Genomic DNA, 18,445 nt, shown 5'->3' on the forward strand with positions numbered 1-18,445 from the left:
CTCTTTTGTTACACTTGATGGGTGTTTTGGTGGAGGGCAGTGTCCAGGATGCTCAGATTACTGCCACCAGACCTCCCCTTTCATGATGTAACCGTGATGTAGTTTGCGGCGGGGGGGGGTGTAACATGGGGATTAGCAGCTAATAAAAGTTTGGGGGCTCTTTTGTTCAGGGCTTCCATCTTGTTCCACCTTGTGGCAGGTGGGAGTCCTGTTGCGACAGTCCTCAATAAAGACCAAGCCTACTGGCTGCTGTTTTGCTCTGGTATTCCTGGCTGGTGTCCTTGTTTTTTGTCCAAGGGAGCCCTCAGATTTCTCCGTTAACAGGACAATAGTCCCACTTCACAGAACACGGTAACATAAACATCCTGTCTCCGTCACTTCTCACACTGTGGAATGAAAACATACACCGTCATGTGACAGACAACAATCCCATGACTGCAAACACAGAGCAAGAATCCTAACACCAGCAAGGCCTTTGGAATTCTCTGTAGGGTTGTGTTCCATATCAACATCCTTTTGGATAATGTGAGCTCCCCCCCCCTTGCCGGATCTTTGTTCATGAACCTATGGGCTCGTTTGGCCTCGAATGAGCCTTGTTGGCAGCATGGAAAGTAAGTGCACTGGGGAGCAGTTTTAGCTAGCAGCTGGGGGGGGGAAGGAGACTTCAGTTTTTGTCCCATTTATCTCAGGGTGTCCACAACAGAAAATCACAATATAAAAACCACAAGATACATAGTAAAAATAACAACAACAGCAAACCAATAACCCCACCCCTTCAACAACACATTTAAAAGGGCATCAGATGCCAATCAGCCAAAGGTTGAAGAGGAACATTTTCGCCTAGCCCCTAAAGGTGTACAATGAATGCACCAGCCGAACCTCCCCAGGGAGAATATTCCACAAATGAGGAGCCACTGCAGAGAAGGCCCCGTTCTCGTGTTGCCACCCTCCAGACCTCTTGGGGAGGAGATGCATGAAGAAGGGCGTCAGATGATGAACACAGAGTCGGGGCCAATTTATATGGGAAGAGGCAGTCCTGGAAGTATTGTGGTCCTGAGCCATTTAAGGCTTTATGAATCAAAACCAGCACTTTGAATTCGGCCTGAAAACTGATTGGCAGCCAATGCAGTTGGGCCAGGATCGGAGTAATATTCTCAGTCTGTCTTGCCCCGGTGAGCAACCTGGCCATTGACGTTTGCACCAGCTGAAGTTTCTGAACCACCTTCAGAGTCAGTCCAATGTATAACATGTTACAGTAATCTAACCTAGAGGTTACCCAGAGCACAGACAACAGAGGTTCGGCTATCCCTGTCTAAACAGGGGCGTACCTGGGGCACCAGCCAAAGCTGATGGAAGGCACTCTGAGCCTCAAGTCACAGCAATGGATTGAGAAGTACCCACCAATTGTGTACCTGCTCCTTCAGAGGCAGTGTAAACCCATTAAGAGCAGGCCACTTCCCAGCCATCTGGTCTGGGGAACAACCGATTAACAGTGCCTCGGTCTTATCTGGATTGAGCTTCAGTTTGTTGGCTCTCATCCAGTCCATTGTTGAGCCAAGACAATGGTCCAGCCCATCCGCTGCCACACCTGTGGATGTAAAGGAGAAGTAGGGCTTTGTGTCATCAGCATACAGTGGTACCTCGGGTTAAGTACTTAATTCGTTCCGGAGGTCCATTCTTAACCTGAGACTGTTCTTAACCTGAAGCATCACTTTAGCTAATGGGGCCTCCCACTGCCGCCACGTGATTTCTGTTCTCATCCTGAAGCGAAGTTCTTAACCCAAGGTACTATTTCTGGGTTAGCGGAGTCTGTAACCTGAAGCATCTGTAACCTGAGGTACCACTGTATAGGGATGTTTTATTCCAAAACATCTGGAAAGCACCAGCTTTGAGAAGACTGCTCCACATACTTAGGATGAGAATAATCCAATCTCCTGTTCTAGGACAAAACATATAGCTTCTGAATTCAGCCCCAGAATCTAATTGTTTAAAAATAATTGTATGCAATAATGGTGAGAGATGAGAACTATTTGGTTTGAATTAATTGTTAAGGACTGACCAATAATAATAATAAGTATACCAATTAGGTAGTCCTATTACCTTTTAGGAAAAAAGGAAAGTGAGAGAACATGTAATGTGTATTATAACCAGAAGATGGTGCCCAAGGCTTCAAATGCCAGCCTGCACCCAAAGACTTGTACAGTACCAGACATTCCCCCATAGGGCACCACTAATGTGCTGCAAGAAGCCAATCAAACAGTCAAAAGCTTTTGCATAGCTCTGGTGTGGCTCTTTCCACACAGCCTTGTCTGGGGCCAGATGATTCTACTGGATTTCTACATAATTTTGAACATTGGGAGTGGCTGGATGATCCAAACATGTTCAATGCCAAGGTCACCTGCCCTCAGAGATCACATGTTGTGCCTCTTCAAGGCTTACTGCTACGAGCAGCATATCTCCTACTAATCAATAGGCATTCCCAGAGCAGAAACTCTCCCCCACAACTGGTGGAAGCTAATTCTGCTGCATTCTATAGGGTAGGCTTCCTCAAACTCGACCCTCCAGATGTTTTTTTGAGACTACAATTCCCATCATCCCTGACCACTGGTTTTGCTAGCTAGGGATCATGGGAGTTGTAGGTCAAAAACTTCTGGAGGACTGAGTTTGAGGAAGCTTGCTATAGGGTGTAAAGTAAAAGTAAATCTCAGGAGGGCATTTTAAAGTGAGGTGCAAAACAGGGCTGCATAATAAAAGAGAGAGGTGGCTTCAAAAATATGGTTAGGAGGTGAGCAGTAGCAGTTGCCTGGGGTGGGAAGGGGAAACTGCAGGGGGCAGGTGTGCTAGCTTGGCCATTCGACTGTGGGTGCCAGGGGTCTTGGGTGCCATGCAGCGTGCATTGCCCTGGCACTGAAATTTGTGGTTGCCCAGCCCCTTCATGGGGAATTTTGTGGGTCCTCGGGCCCCCAGGGCCCCAGGGAGTTGGCACCTATGGCAGGGGATCGATATGGGGGTGGGGTGGAATTGGTGAGTGGAGCATGCAGGTGGTCTGATATACACAAACCCCCGCTTTGTTTTTTTAAAAAAACAAATTGAAGATGATCTGACAGAGTCTGTGCCCATTGTAGCATGTACCCTCAGCCCACTGCTCATATCTGGCCAAACAGTATGGCAAGTTTTTGAATCGCTACCACCAGCTCTCTATAAAAGCTGTACAAGCTGTGTGTACCTCAAAGCTTGCCTGTATATCATGCTTCAATCACCTGGGATTCATTTTTGTATATATATATAATGGAAGATTTCCACATTCTTTATTGGAATAACTTCAGGTGAATATAAACTGTTAACCATCAGGGCTGTGTGATATTGAGGAAAACACAGGAAAACCTCAGAATATGTTTGTCTTGTTAGAATTCACCTTTAAGGAAGCTTAATTTGTGGCGCTGTGGGTTAAACCACAGAGCCTAGGACTTGCCGATCAGAAGGTCAGCGGTTCACGGTTCACGATGGGGTGAGCTCCCGTTGCTCGGTCCCTGCTCCTACCAACCTAGCAGTTTGAAAGCACATCAAAAGTGCAAGTAGATAAATAGGTACCGCTTTGGCGGGAAGGTAAACGGCATTTCCGTGCACAGCTCTGGTTCGCCAGAAGCGGCTTAGTCATGCTGGCCACATGACCCAGAAGCTGTACGCCGGCTCCCTTGGCCAATAAAGCGAGATGAGTGCTGCAACCCCAGAGTCGGCTACGACTGGACCTAATGGTCAGGGGTCCCTTTACCTTTACCTTTTTAACTAAGCTACTTTCTACCTCTTGTGGTTTCACAATTCTGTTATGAGGTTCTAAACAACTTCAGCCTCTGAACATTGTTACCTGGGATTCATATTTGAACTTCCTGTGAATTCTGGCATCAGGGAGCCACAGTTTAGTCAAATCCCTCCTGCCCCAACTTGCTGCGACTGTTGGCGCTCGCACAACATCTGTTGGCCATGAGTTCCACTTGCTTGCCCTGTGTGGAAAAAGAAACGAGGAGAAATAAGGGATGCAGACTCTGTCCAAGCCCAGTTAGAAAGATCTACCCCCTCTCCCCAGATCCTTTCCCCTCATACATTGGCAACCTCAGCCAAGCTCTGCTGACTGACTGGGAAGACACTCCCCTCTCTGCCCCGGAGCTGGAGGCAAATGTGAGGGTGGTGTCAGGAAGAACTCAAAGGATCAATTGTTCCTGCAGTATCACCTGAAACTCATTCTGAGAAGGGGGGGGGGGGAGAGATCCAGCACAAATCAAGGCAGAAAAGAGGAATTCACCAGGCTGCCAAAATCCCACCCACCCCTCTGGTGACATCTCTTGAAAGCTTAGATGAGTAGGGCTAAGATATGAATATGTGAGTAATGTTCCCACAGTACAGTTCTGTAAGGCAGGCACTAATGGTTCTGACCAATACCTTTCCCTGGAAGCGTTACGTTCAGATACAATGTCAAGGTGGATGTTTATGCAGAAAAGAAGTTGTCTTGGATGTTGCATGGACTTGTTTCAAGGAAACCACACATTTCCACCAGCTTTTAAGTTCATATTTGTAATAAAAAAATCTCATATGTATAATAAATGTTCATAAATGTACCAAGCAAACACATACATAAATATATAAACCACATGTCTGGAGTAGCACAGGAAGACAGTCCTGACACCATTTTGGCTCCTTAAACTGACCAAATGTTTCTCTGCAAGGAGGGAGGGGGTGGGGGAAACTTCCTATTGTTTCAGGTATTAAGTGATTACCATCTCAAAGGAATGGCCAGACTACCAGGAAAGGCAATCAGATAAGGCATTATCAGATAACATGGCAGACAGGAAAAACAACAACATTCAAATTTCTGTGATGTAGGTATGATGTATCCGGGGGGTGGTCTTGGGCTACACCCCTTCTGTGATGTATGTATGAGGTTTCTGGGGGTGGTCTTGGACTCCAGGGTGGGCAATGGTCCCTTTACCTTTATATAAGGGCGGGCACACCTTTGTTCTGGGTCCTCCTCCTTTCTCCTGCATGTGAGGGGAGCACCCTGTTGCAACAGTTCAATAAAGATCAGGCTTACTAGCTGCTTTGCTTCTCAATATTCTCTGGTTGGCCTCATGTTATTTTCTCCTACCGATGGAGAACCTACAAAGGACTCTATAAGGGCTCTTGTGTCCCCCATAAGGGAATAAAGGCAGATTTTGTTTACAACAATATTCCTCAGTGGTGGATACCACTAAAGTAAACCCATGCACCTTACTTGTTCATGTCATGTCTTGTAAAGAAAGTGCATTTACCCCTGATAAAAACAGAGCGTATGCAAGTTGGTGCTAGTGCATTCGATGTGCGTGGTGCTGTGGTCTAAACCACTGAGCCTCTTGGGCTTGCCGATCAGGAGGTTGGCGGTTCAAATCCGCACAACGGGGTGAGCTCCCGTTGCTCTGTCCCAGCTCCTGCCAACCTAGCAGTTTGAAAGCATGGCAGTGCAAGTAGATAAATAGGTACTGCAGCAGTGGGAAGGTAAACGGCTTTCTGTGCGCTCTGGCTTCCGTCATGGTGTCCCATTGTGCCAGAAGCGGTTTAGTCCTGCTGGCCATAAGACCCAGAAAGCTTCTCTGTGGACAAACGCCGGCTCCCTCAGCCTGAAAGCGAGATGAGCACCACAACCCTAGTCGCCTTTGACTGGACTTAACTGTCCAGGGGTCCTTTACCTTTTACCTGTTTAGTGCACTTGGCACGGAGGGGTGTCTGTAATCATTTTCAAAACAAATAAACAATCCTAAAATTCTGCACCGAGGTAACCCAAATTCTGTGACAAAAAGAGCTGAATACTGCAGTCAGTATAATTTACGCAAATTCAACATATTTACATGATTTTGCATAATTCCTTGTGCTGTTTTATGGCTTGCACACTGTACTTTTTTCTGCTTCTGCCACTTAAGGGGATGGGTAAATACAGTACCCGGAAGCCCTGCTCCAGCCAGTGACACTGGAGATCTTATTCAGCACCTGCTCCAGCCTCTGGGATTTCAACAGCCTTCTCCCATATGCTTTGAAGTATGTCTTCACCACAATCAGGCTCTGAACTTTGCTTCTTTGAGAAGCAGAGATTCTTAGGAAATCAAACCCTGTAACTTGAGACCGTATTCTGAATAAGGCATATTCAGCAACTCTCATAGCACAAAGTTTGGGAATCACTGCTTTACGATAATGTGAGAAAAGAGGCTAACTGAAGTATGAAATAAAAGCTGGTTCACCTCTCCATCACACCACATTTGTAGGCATCTGCTTTGGGAGCACTGAATGCTTATGTACTTCCTGTTGTGTCTCCTCCCCGGCAATAGCACGCAAACATTTCTTTTCCACTTGTGGTGAGGGAGTCACTGCGCTAGACCAAAGATGCTTATAGATGGTGGTTTAATTTGAAAATGGGTCATTGAAGCAACAAGTCATTGGTAACCATTTTTAAAAATAATTACTGTGGTTTTAATTACTGTGGTTACAATTGCAACCATAATCTGTTCTGGGGGTCCGTTTGTAAACCAAAACAGGTTATAACCCAAGGCGTGCTTTCGCCAATGGGGCCTCCAAATTTTTTTTGTCCATAATCCAAAATAAATGGGTTGTAATCCAAAAAAAGGTTGCAAACCGGGACACGCACTTCCAGGTTTGACGTGTTTGTAATCCAAAGTGTATGCAAACCAAGACGTATGCAAGCCAAGGTACCACTTTATTGCATTTTTCTCCAGAGAGGAGATTAAATCTGGATTAAATGGGGGGAGAGAATATGGAGTGGCATTTCGATGTCAATGACGTTGTGTAGATGCTGTGAAAAAAATTGCATGTACAAGGAGCACTAATCTCACAATAAGCTCCTGTCTGAAAGTTCCTCAAGGGGAGCTTGCAGCCAGGACGCCTGGGTCACATGTATTTTTTTAAAAAAGTTTTTATTTATACTTTTCAAATTTACACGTTCCATTATTTTTACAATCATTTTAACATTTCAAAGTCGGACTTCCTTTCCCCTCTTTCTGTGGTTCCTTAACTTTATTTCTTAACATCTTCTGCATATCCAAATTCATTTAATTTGCTCATTTGATTACCTACATTAAATACAAACTCTTATGAAACTGCAGGTTACTACAATAATCCTACCAATGTTTTTCACCTATTTATCTGTAAATATTCAATAAACCATTAACCTGGGTTGCATGTCTTTTGGTTTTAAGCAGAGTGAGGGATCCAGTGATTTACGACAGCGAGTCTTAGGGACTGCAGGATTTTCAGGTGAATTCCAGACTTGTAATTCTATACACAAGTCCTGTTTGTGACTTTGTAGAATCCCCTGGCAAGCTGCTTCTGCTCTGTGTGCTGCTGGACACTGGCCAACTATGCGAGCGGGTGTTGGACTTTGCTTTGGGGCCGTTAAGTGCTTTACGCAATTGTGTACTTCCTGCTGCGTGTCCAGAATTTACCGTCAACCCACTTCACTGGACAGCCTCCCAGAGCTCCAGCTCCAGCTCTGTAGCGTCTATTTCAGCTCCAATTCTCCCGCTGTAAAAAAGGGAATTACATTGACCTGGCAGGAATGCTGTGAGACTCAGATAACCATTAAAAGTCACATTGCCAAGGCCAACCCAAGATATTTTGGTGCCCGAGGTGGAAAATCCACATTCCATTCCCTCCCCCCCTTTTACAGAGGGCACAAGCCTTATCAAAAGGGATGAGGCCTGCACATGATGGGCTGGTGCAGGAGAGCTTACTAGTGGTTGTTGCCTGCTTCCTATTCTGGCTAAAGAAAGGCAACTGATTTAAATCAGAGTTTCAAAATGTATGAGATAAGCATTACACCCCATATTATACACATAGATGCACACACATGTCTCCCCCCCCCCCGCCGCCCGCCTGCCACTGGACAAGCAAGTTTTGCAGGTTGCTGAAACCATACAAAAACCCCACCCTCAGAAGCTGTTGACTAGAGGTGAAAGTGAGACGTGCCCTCACGCTGCAAGCAGCAAGCCCCTTTTCAAAGAGCCTCCATTGCTCTGCCTCCAGATTCTACTGCCCTTCAGCATGCCACCCCCCTTGCGCTTTGCACATGAAGTAAAAGAGTAAAGGGACCCCTGACCATTAGGTCCAGTTGACTCTGGGGTTGCGGCGCTCATCTCGCTTTATTGGCTGAGGGAGCCGGCGTACAACTTCCAGGTCATGTGGCCAGCATGACTAAGCCGCTTCTGGTGAACCAGAGCAGCGCACAGAAACGCCGTTTACCTTCCCGCCGGAGCGGTACCTATTTATCTACTTGCACTTTGACGTGCTTTCAAACTGCTAGGTGGGCAGGAGCAGGGACCGAGCAACGGGAGCTCACCCTGTCGCGGGGATTCAAATCGCTGACCTTCTGATCGGCAAGTCCTAGGCTCTGTGGTTTAACCCACAGCACCACCCGCGTCCCTGTTGCACATGAAGAGACCTGTGCAAATGACCAGGAAGAAAATGTTAAGTGTTGTTTGTCCCTGCCTCGAACAGAGGCTGTGCAGGATGCCAGGAAGGACTCGGTGGTGCCAGCTTGGGACTATTCCCACCCCCAGTCTTGGCCCTGCAAGTCACATGCCTCCAGCCCACCCCGGACACTGCATAAAGGAGCCATTGAGAATGGCCTTGAATGGATTCAGCAGCTCTCCTGGGAGAGGCTGTTGTGAAGAACAGACTGGGGGATGGTGCAGCCAATCGAGTGGGAGAGGAGGGCTGGGAAACCTCGCTCTGTGTTGCTGAAAGTTGATATCAGATTGTCTCCTGATGAAAGCACAGGTGGCTGTGCCCTGCTTGGAAATGCAGCCTCCTCTGGGGCTGCTGTGCGCTGATCCGGCAATCTGGAGCCGTAGTTGGCCAGGAAAATGCCTGAGGTACAGAAGGGGGGAGGAGAAAAAGAAGACTTAGGATTTGATATCCCGCTTTATCACTACCCGAAGGAGTCTCAAAGCAGCTAACAATCTCCTTTCCCTTCCTCCGCCACAACAAACACTCTGTGAGGTGAGTGCGGCTGAGAGACTTCAAAGAAGTGTGACTGGCCCAAGGTCACCCAGCAGCTGCATGTGGAGGAGCGGAGAAGCGAACCAGGCTCACCAGATTACGAGTCCACCACTCTGAACCACTACACCACACTGGCTCACTGTGAGGAGACCCCCTGCTAATAAACAGCCAAGTTGCAGAACACACACTCCTTCCTTCTGGTGGACGCATATACAGTTGTTTACCGCAGCCGCTTTACATGTTTAAGTAGCCAGCAAAATGCCTGACCTCACGGCCAAGCGTGCTAAGTCCGGGGGGTTGGCAGTTTTGGCTGCCCAGATGCTGAACTACAGCTGCCATAATCCCTGGCCATTGGCCATGAATGCTGGGGCTAATGGGAGTTGTAGTTCAGTGATATTTGGATAGCGGGCCAAAGGTTCCCCACCCCTTCGCTAGGTGATAGACCTGCTCCAGGGTGGCAGCACTTCAGATTGCAGACTGGCATGAAATGAAAAAGGTACTTAAATGTACTTTCCTTAAGAAACCAGAGGCCTTTCTCTTGGGCATTGTTGGCCAATTGGTGCCAAAGAAATGAAAGAGATGTGGCTTTAGAAAGTAAGCGGATTACAGCTGTAAAGTTTAAGTTAAAAGAAAATAAAGGTCGACAATTAGATAAAAATAAGGGTGAGGATTTGCTGAATCAAATATTTGAAATTGGTACGCAGAAAGGGGAGGTATGAGGAGGTTGGTGAAATAACTTTTAAGAAAATAAGGATTTGAAATTATACTTGTTCTTTTTTTGTTTGTGTTTGTTTGGTTTGTTGTGTTTGATTGTATAATTTGTGAAAAATTAATAAATATTAAAAAACAACAACAGATTGCAGACTGGCATCTCTCTGAATGCTACTTCCCAAACAGGCTCTCCACCTCCTCCTTTGGATGAGGGATGAGTTGAGAATGAACGTGAAGCTCAGCGGCAGGAATGCCAAAGTTGGGTTCTGGTCACATGGAGCCAGAGTGCTCCTGCTCTGAGAAAAAGAAAACAAGCTCTAGCTATGTTTGTGGAACAATCCTGATAGTTACGGTTGCCCAGTGTCTCTGTTTTTTTTGTTTTTTTTATTTCGCTCCTCACCTTTAGGGCTGAACATTATTTGCAGTAGGCACAGGACTGCTGAGAAATGGCAGCACTGCCGCTCTTTCAGACCGGCCAACTTTACTAAGCCTCTGCGCAAGCTGCTGTCTCAAAGCCTGCTCTCCTGCCATGATGGCAGTTTTGTATATCACTCTCCTCTCCCCCTGAAAGCTACATGGGCTGCCCTCTGTTTGGTTCTGAGCTTGTACTCGTCCTTACCAAACAGTTTCTTTCAGCTACTCCTCTGAGGCTGGCTGCCCTTGAAAGCTCAAACTCCGCAAAAGACAGTCCTTAATGCTACCCAGGATCAGGAACACCCACATGGCAGGTCTCAAGACCCCTCCTAGTCCAACCAACTGAACACAGGTGTAAAACTTTGAACTCTGAGGATGCCTGGATGGAGAACAGAAAGGTGTGTCTGTGTGTCTTGTACCTACAGGACCGCCCCTCCCGATATGCCCTGCGGAGGACCTTAAGGTCCATAAATAGCAACACCCTAGAGGTCCTGGGCACTAAGGAAGTCAGATTAGCCTCAACCAGTCAGGGCCTTCTCAGCACTGGCTCCAGCCTGGTGGAATGCTCCGTTTCATGAGACCAGGGCCCTCAGCATCTGATTTCTTTCCGCAGGGCTTGCAAGACAGAGTTGTTCCGCCTGGCCTTTGGCTTGGAATCAACTTGATCCCCTCCCCCTCTTTCCTTTTTCCTTCTGTGATGGAACTCCTATTTAGGGACTTCCCTGGCTTTTTTCTGGCCCACGTAGGACCAGTCTGGATAGTTGGCCTTGGTGAAGATTTGACATTTTCATCCCCAAAAAGTTTTTGATTTGAGTTTCTACTGAAATGAGGCTGCATTTTAATATTGTATTTTAATCTTGTTTTTAAGTTGTATTTTAATCAATTGTTTTTATACCTGGTGTTAGCCGCCCTGAGCCTGGTCTTGGCTGGGGAATAAATAAAAGGTATTATTATTATTATTATTATTATTATTATTAAATCAGCCTTCTTGCATCCCTTACTCTACCCAGTTTTGTCCCTGGCTCCTGCCCTCCACTGGCATTTTACCCTCAGGAGCCTCCTCAGGATGGAATGGGGCCCTTGGACCAGGGACATTCCCTACCCATGACTTACGATGAATTTGTCAGTCCCAAATGAGCAGCAGAAAAGAGGCCCATCTACTCCCATCAACCCACGAGCTGCATTTGGCTTTGAGAGGCCTCAACCTTTTGGAGCACACTCTCCACCACAGCCATCCAGAACAGCTGCTTCACTTGGCTCCCAAGAGATCTTTCCTCTGCTCTGGGCTGGATTAATAAGTGCACTAAGTTTGCAGAAGACCAAGGACTCACATCCCAGGCCCACAACAGTGTCTCCTGCTTCTCTCTTCTATGTAAAAAAATTCCTTCCAGTAGCACCTTAAAGACCAACTAAGTTAGTTCTTGGTATGAGCTTTCGTGTGCATGCACACTTCTTCAGATACACAGAAGTATCTGAAGAAGTGTGCATGCACACGAAAGCTCATACCAAGAACTAACTTAGTTGGTCTTTAAGGTGCTACTGGAAGGAATTTTTTTATTTTGATTATGGCAGACCAACACGGCTACCTATCTGTAACTCTCTCTACTATGGTCATTGAGGGGTCAGGGTTCCAGAAACAAGGCTCTACTGGGTCAGGTTTCCGAACGTCATGATTTGAGGACTTCCCACCCCCAAACACCTTGCACCATGTGACTTTGACAATGGTGTACACCAGTGATGTAGCTGTTTCAGATATCAGGGCTCACTAGGCGCCTAGGCCAGTTGCTGCCTATCGGCCTAGCCTACAACGCAGGATTGTTTTGGAAAATTTAATGGGGGATGGATGGAGAACCATGTACACCACCTTGAGCTCCTTCAGGGGTAGATTTTGATCTTTCAGATTTCAACAGTATCCTAGGCAGGCTCAAATTTTGGCTCCCTCTGCCTTTTGCCTTCTATTCCGTTCAATTCACTGAATCAGTGGTTCCCAATTGGCGGACTACAGACCCCAGGGGTCCCACCAGTGGGATCTGTGGCACCATTCCCATAAGGAAAACTCCCAGAGCGATATCAAAATGATCAAAAGTAGGGGGTCCATGGCTTGGCTTTTGAAAAACAGGCGGGCCACAGTATTTAGCTAATTAGGAACCACTGAACTAGACCAGCGACAAGTCAGCCTTTGAGAGAAGTTTGCCTCAAGCAAAGTTCAAAAGTCTGAAGCGGTGGAGACACACAAATGGCGCTTCAGTACAAGCAGGCAAACATTGGTAATGGTGGACAAACGGTCTTTGAGGGGAACTGATCTGCCATTTTCCTTCTCACTCAGGAACCCCAGACAAATTGATGCAGAGTCCTGGGGATCCCCCAGAACACATCAGAGGCAACAGCAACCCAGTGACAAATTCCACTTTTTCCAACCATGCATGTGAACAGAAGCAAACCAGTTGAGCTTGAACTGGATCCAGCACTTAAAAGATTGCTACAATCCTGTGTCTGGTTATACAAGTTTCAGGCTGCTGATTTCGGTGGAACCAAGCCTCTAAAACTGGGTTCAACATCACAGCTTATAAGAGGTAGCTGCAAACTCTTTTTTTTTTTTAGCATTACAGTGATCCCCCATTATATAAAAAAAATTCCTTCCAGTAGCACCTTAAAGACCAACTAAGTTAGTTCTTGGTATGAGCTTTCGTGTGCATGCACACTTCTTCAGATACACTGAAACAGAAGTTGCCAGATCCTTCTATATAGTGAGAAGGTGGGGAGGGGTATTACTCAGAAGGGTGGTGGGAATGGGAGATTGGCAGGTAGCTGAGATGAGCCTGTTGACGACTCTTAACGACTGCAATAGGTCTTACAGGAAAAGGCAAGGGGTGAGAAGGTGAAAAATGGCTTAGTCATGTATAATGAGATAAGAATCCAATGTCTTTGTTCAGACCAGGTCTCTCCATGGTTTTAAGTTTGGTAATGAGTTGCAATTCAGCAGCTTCTCTTTCTAGTCTATTTCTGAAATTCCTTTGTAGTAAAACAGCTACTTTGAGATCTTGTATAGAATGTCCTGGGAGATTGAAGTGTTCTCCTACTGGTTTCTCTGTTTTGTGATTCTTGATGTCCGATTTATGTCCATTTATTCTTTGGCGTAAGGTTTGGCCTGTTTGTCCAATATAGAGAGCTGAAGGAAGGCACCTCCATTATATGATTCTATGTGTAAGGTTGCATTGCTTGCCTTAGCAGCAAGGAAGATCATGCACAGATACTGCTCTGTTTCCTCCTTATTTCTCAACCCTTTATAACCAATGTCCCCCGCTTTCAGCCAACATAAAAACCCCACAGAACCCTTCAAACCTGGCTCCTGTAATTCTTTCATTTGAAATTTCACAACTTTTAGTTTTTTACTCAAATTGTAACATATATATTTTTGGAGAGACTTACCCCCCCCCCCAATCATAGCCCCTCAGGAGGGGATGCCTCGCTGGCTGAGAAACACAAACTTATTTCCTCATCACTCCTTAGGACCCAATTTGGCTTTATACTGTATAAATGCCTATAGCATTTATCCTCAAAACAATTGCATAATTGGCATGATTTCAAAGAAGGGTGTGACTGGATAGGAAAGAACACCTGGAGGGAAAGGGTTTGAATCTTCACAACCATGAGGACCAGAAGACCATTTTTTGTTTTGAGTGAAAGGTAAAATATCTCAGGAACTCATTCTGTATCAGGTACCAAATCCTGCGCCAGCGGAATCACAGGATCCAAACGGCGGCGCCAGTGCTTTTGGGGGATGTTCTGAGGTCCATATGCAGTCTACCCTCCCATAAGTCAGTTATTAATCTAGGTGATTGTCAGTACCATTTATTACAAAAAAACACAACACGTTTCACATTATGGGGAGTGGAAGCGTTGGGTGGGGTGGAGGCTGGGAGGTATCTGGCAGCGTCAGGGTGCCCTGGTATGAACTTGCAGGTCCTCCACGGTTTTCCAGGCCCTTTCCTCCCAACTCCACCTCCCAAGCCTGTGGTTCATTCCTTCATGAATATGCTTCTGCAAGACACATCACTTGGCCTTTCAAGCAGCTGAGAGACATCACTAGCGCAGCAGAGACTGGATTCTCAAGGAGCCACCAGCCTTTCTCCTAGCAACGCGGCCCGAGTGCATAATGTTTCAAGGGTGAGATCATCCCAGTACTAGAGAGGAGGAAGGGCAGATCTTCCTGTGTTGAAAAAATAAAATAAGATGGGGGATTTCCTTCTCTTGAGAATATCATCTAAAAGGAAACCCAAAGTGGCAGTGGTGATGGATCCTTTGATAGAGGGAAAGTTCATAAAGGAGTGGTCTCAAGTGTACAAACCCAAAGGGAAAACAAAGAGTGTCCTGTCCATCATTGCGAAGACAGAGGGATCTCTGGCACAGAGGTGCCCTAACAGCCTTTCCCTCTTCTTGGTGCTTCCAGAAGCTGGTGCAGCAGTGGATGTTGGCATGGCAGTGAGCAAAAGCTCCCCAGTGGCCCCTAGCAAGGTGGCAAGGCAGTGGCTGCCCAGACTGGCGCCGATGCGGGCAGCGAGTGCCAAGCAACTGGCGCAACAGTTCAAGGCTCCTGTAGTCAGCCAATCAACAGTGCGTCTCTGACCCCCAGCAAACATGCCCTAGCAATCGGTGTGGCAGTCTGAACTGGGAGTGTCCAAGGCGACTGGCGGCAGGTGGCGAGGCTGGTGCTTGCAGTGAAACATGCTGGATACATGGAAGGCCTGAAAACGGAGAGAAGAGAAAGAGGGCGTCAGAGATAGCCCGGCTCACCCAATACCCTCTCAAGAGGCAGGTAGCTGCAGAAGGAGCAGGCAAAGCACACAACTTTGCCAGTCCTGACTGAACACAGAACCTGGTGAGCTGGAGATAATTTTGACTTCCATCCCGCTTGACCAAAGGCCGTGTACCTGAAGGAGCGTCTCCACCTCCATCGTTCTACCCGGACACTGAGGTCCAGCACCGAGGGCCTTCTGGCGGTTCCCTCACTGCGAGAAGCTAAGTTACAGGGAACCAGGCAGAGGGCCTTCTCAGTAGTGGTGCCCTCCCTGTGGAACGCCCTCCCACCAGATGTCAAAGAGAACAACAACTACCAGACTTTTAGAAGACATCTGAAGGCAGCCCTGTTTAGGGAAGCTTTTAATGTTTAATGTATCACAGTATTTTAATATTCTTTTGGAAGCCGCCCAGAGTGGCTGGGGAAACCCAGCCAGATGGGCGGGGTATAAATAAATAAATTATTATTATTATTATTATTATTATTATTATTATTATTATTATTATTAGTTGTGGCCAGGGCCGGATTTCGGTTTGATGAGGCCCTAAGCTACTGAAGGTAATGGGGCCCTGTATATGTCCAGCCGTCCTTTGTCAACAACAAATTGCCACTGTTTTTTGTGTTGAATATATACTATATGGTCATTTATGGACCTAACAGGTATCTAAAGCCATTTGCATATGTTGCCATGCAACCAGTCCATGCAGAATAAAGGTAAAGGTAAAGGTACCCCTGCCCGAACGGGCCAGTCTTGACAGACTCTGGGGTTTGTGCGCCCATCTCACTCAAGAGGCCGGGGGCCAGCGCTGTCCGGAGACACTTCCGGGTCACGTGGCCAGCGTGACAAAGCTGCATCTGGCGAGCCAGCGCAGCACACGGAACGCTGTTTACCTTCCCGCTGGTAAGCGGTACCTATTTATCTACTTGCACCCGGGGGTGCTTTCGAACTGCTAGCTTGGCAGGCGCTGGGACCGAGCAGCGGGAGCGCACCCCGCCGCGGGGATTCGAACCGCCGACCTTTCGATCGGCAAGCCCTAGGCGCTGAGGCTTTAGCCCACAGCGCCACCCGCGTCCTCCATGCAGAATGGAGGCACCCTAAATTTAGAAGACATCTGAAGGCAGCCCTGTTCAGGGAAGTTTTTAATGTGTGACATTTTAATGTATTTTTAATCTTTGTTGGAAGCCGCCCAGAGTGGCTGGAGAAACCCAGCCAGATGGGCAGGGTACAAATTAATTATTATTATTATTATTATTATTATTATTATTATTATTATTATTATTATTACAGAAATGAATGATATTGTAGGTTTCAGGCTAGCAGGCAGGGCTCATTACTTACATTGTAGGAGCCAACACAACACAAAACACTGTTGCTGTATGTAGATTTTATTTTATTTGTTTTTTATCTTATATTTTGGAAATGAACATCCAGGTTTTTCCCCCTTTAAATATTTTGGGGTCCCCCAAGAGAGTGGGGCCTTAAGCTATAGCTTGTTTAGCTTATATGTAAATCCGGCACTGGTCGCAGACCACTTCACTACAGAACCTGGTTATTTTTCAAAGGATATCCTCACTGCCGAGCCCATGGAAGAGTTTTCAATGCAGCGGTCATAATAATGAACTGTTTTACAGGCCTGTCCACAACACACACGGCGTTAAGGAACAGGGCAACCTTCCATGGCTCTCTACTTTTCCTTTTAGAAATTAAACATTGCCCCTACCCTCCCTTGACATCAGTTTAGGCACAAAAAACATTTCAAAGGCTCATGTCATCAATCCCATTACACTAGTGAGCCACGTACGTGTACTGTGTGCATAATTCTTTGCTGCTCACTATCAACATTAAGAACCCATTCCTCCTTCACAGCGAGGGATAAGATTACTGAGCTAAGATTCCTTGATTCTATTCCCTGCTCCTAGGAATCTCAACTCCAGGGTTCAACATACTTCCTTGAATGGAGGCTGATGGGTGGAGCTGGGATCCCAATAGCCAGGGTAGGAAATTGAAGGATTTCCTCCCGGCCGCCTGAACACAATGCTAGAAAGGGTGTGCCCATCCTTAGTTATTTCCTGGCGGCTCACACCAAACCCCTGCTCCCTTCATGCGAGTGGATTTTTCTGCATCACTTAGTATAACACGCAACACAACCTGCCAAGCATTGCAACCACAGAGCTTCTTGCAACTTTATAGAAAAAGGGGGAAGCAAAGAAAAGCCAGAACAATCAGAGATTAAGGGCATTTTCCCCTACAAGAAAAAGGCTAATGTGTTTGGGGCACTATAGTTTAGAAAGAATAAGACAGAAGCTGACAGCATATTGAAATTTATGAAATGACGGATTAGAGCTTCTCTCTTCTCAATACTAGAACTCATTCAGGGTCACTCAAAGAAGCTAGCAGCTTAGCAGCAAGGAATCTTCATTCCTGGGTTCTGCAAAAACATTTTGGCACAAGCCATATCTGACTCAATTTGCTGCCACAAGATGTGGGCATGGCTCCTGGCTTGTCCAGCTTTAAAAGGGGAATAAACAAATCACCCTTGGGCATGTCTGTTACTGGCTATTTGCTATCATAGCTGAATCAACCCTCCACGTTCAGAGGCAGTCTATCCCTGAATATGAGTTTCTGGTGGACAAATGGTGGAGACGCCTTGTTGCCTTCAGGCTCTTATTGTGGGCTTCCTGGAGGTATGTGGTTGCCCTTCCCACTCCTGTAAACAGGCGGCTTTTTCTTAACGTTTGCTAACAGAAATGCAACGTAAGTGTTCTTAATGCATAAACAAATACAATTTGCCAGAAACACCAATCCCCACAGAGAGAACTAGAAGCAGGCTTGGTTAGGAATGCTTTGCCTTCGTACGAGTGCCGAAAAGTCACACAGAACTGAACTTCGGTTGCAGAATTTCACTCCCAAAGAATCTCAGCTCACTTGCTTAAAATGGTTTTCTCCCCTCTGATGAGGAGGAGCTTCTAAGTAAGATTTGCAGAGCAGTCAGAAGGTGGGGATTCCGCATCTCCAGATCTCTCTCTCACACACACACACACCTCAACAGGGAGCGACACTCTCCTCCCCCCAAAAGACAAGAGAAAGGGTCAGCTAAGGGCAGAATCAGAACTCACCACCCAGCAAGCCACAAGTGCCCCCTGCAGCAGCCCCACAACCACATCAGACGGATGGTGCCGGTAGTCAGAGATGCGGGTCAGTCCTGTGTACAATGCTAGCATCAGCAGCACAAACTGGACCAATGGACGCAGCAGTCGAGCTCCTCGCCACGTGAAGCGGGCCTGCAAGTAAAACTGGGGGGAGAAGAGGCAGAAAAAGGCTGTTAGCACAGAGAACTTCCGAGGGAAGTTTTGCCAATCCGTTTAGATCAGGGGTCAGCAAACTTTTTCAGCAGGGGGTTGGTCCACTGTCCCTCAGAACTTGTGTGGGGGGGTAAGCCTATATTTTGAGGGAAAAACACATGAACGGATTCCTATGCCCCACAA

The 18,445-nt window shown here is 46.7% G+C and overlaps 1 protein-coding gene and 2 long non-coding RNA genes across 3 annotated transcripts in view; 1 reads left to right on the plus strand and 2 right to left on the minus strand.

The window, feature by feature from the left end:
- Positions 1-6,934: 6,934 nt before the first annotated feature.
- On the minus strand, positions 6,935-11,527 carry LOC309522346. The gene is made up of 2 exons (XR_014215055.1): positions 9,902-11,527; positions 6,935-9,513 (listed from the first exon to the last, which is right to left on the minus strand). It is a non-coding gene; the product is annotated as an uncharacterized lncRNA (long non-coding RNA).
- Positions 11,528-11,764: 237 nt separating this feature from the next.
- LOC309522347 lies at positions 11,765-13,579 on the plus strand. The gene is made up of 2 exons (XR_014215056.1): positions 11,765-12,769; positions 13,341-13,579. It is a non-coding gene; the product is annotated as an uncharacterized lncRNA (long non-coding RNA).
- A 418-nt stretch (positions 13,580-13,997) lies between these two features.
- LOC309522284 (phospholipid phosphatase 3-like) overlaps positions 13,998-18,445 on the minus strand; it is a 38,683-nt gene continuing 34,235 nt past the window's right edge. The window contains exons 5-6 of the mRNA XM_082205532.1: positions 18,077-18,253; positions 13,998-14,906 (exon numbers count right to left, since the gene is read on the minus strand). Coding sequence (XP_082061658.1) covers positions 14,805-14,906; positions 18,077-18,253 — 279 coding nt within the window. The 3' untranslated portion in view covers positions 13,998-14,804. The remainder of the gene's footprint in view (positions 14,907-18,076; positions 18,254-18,445) is intronic.

This window comes from Podarcis vaucheri (genome assembly GCF_965113315.1).
Source record: "Podarcis vaucheri genome assembly, chromosome: 17".
NCBI lineage: Eukaryota > Metazoa > Chordata > Lepidosauria > Squamata > Lacertidae > Podarcis > Podarcis vaucheri.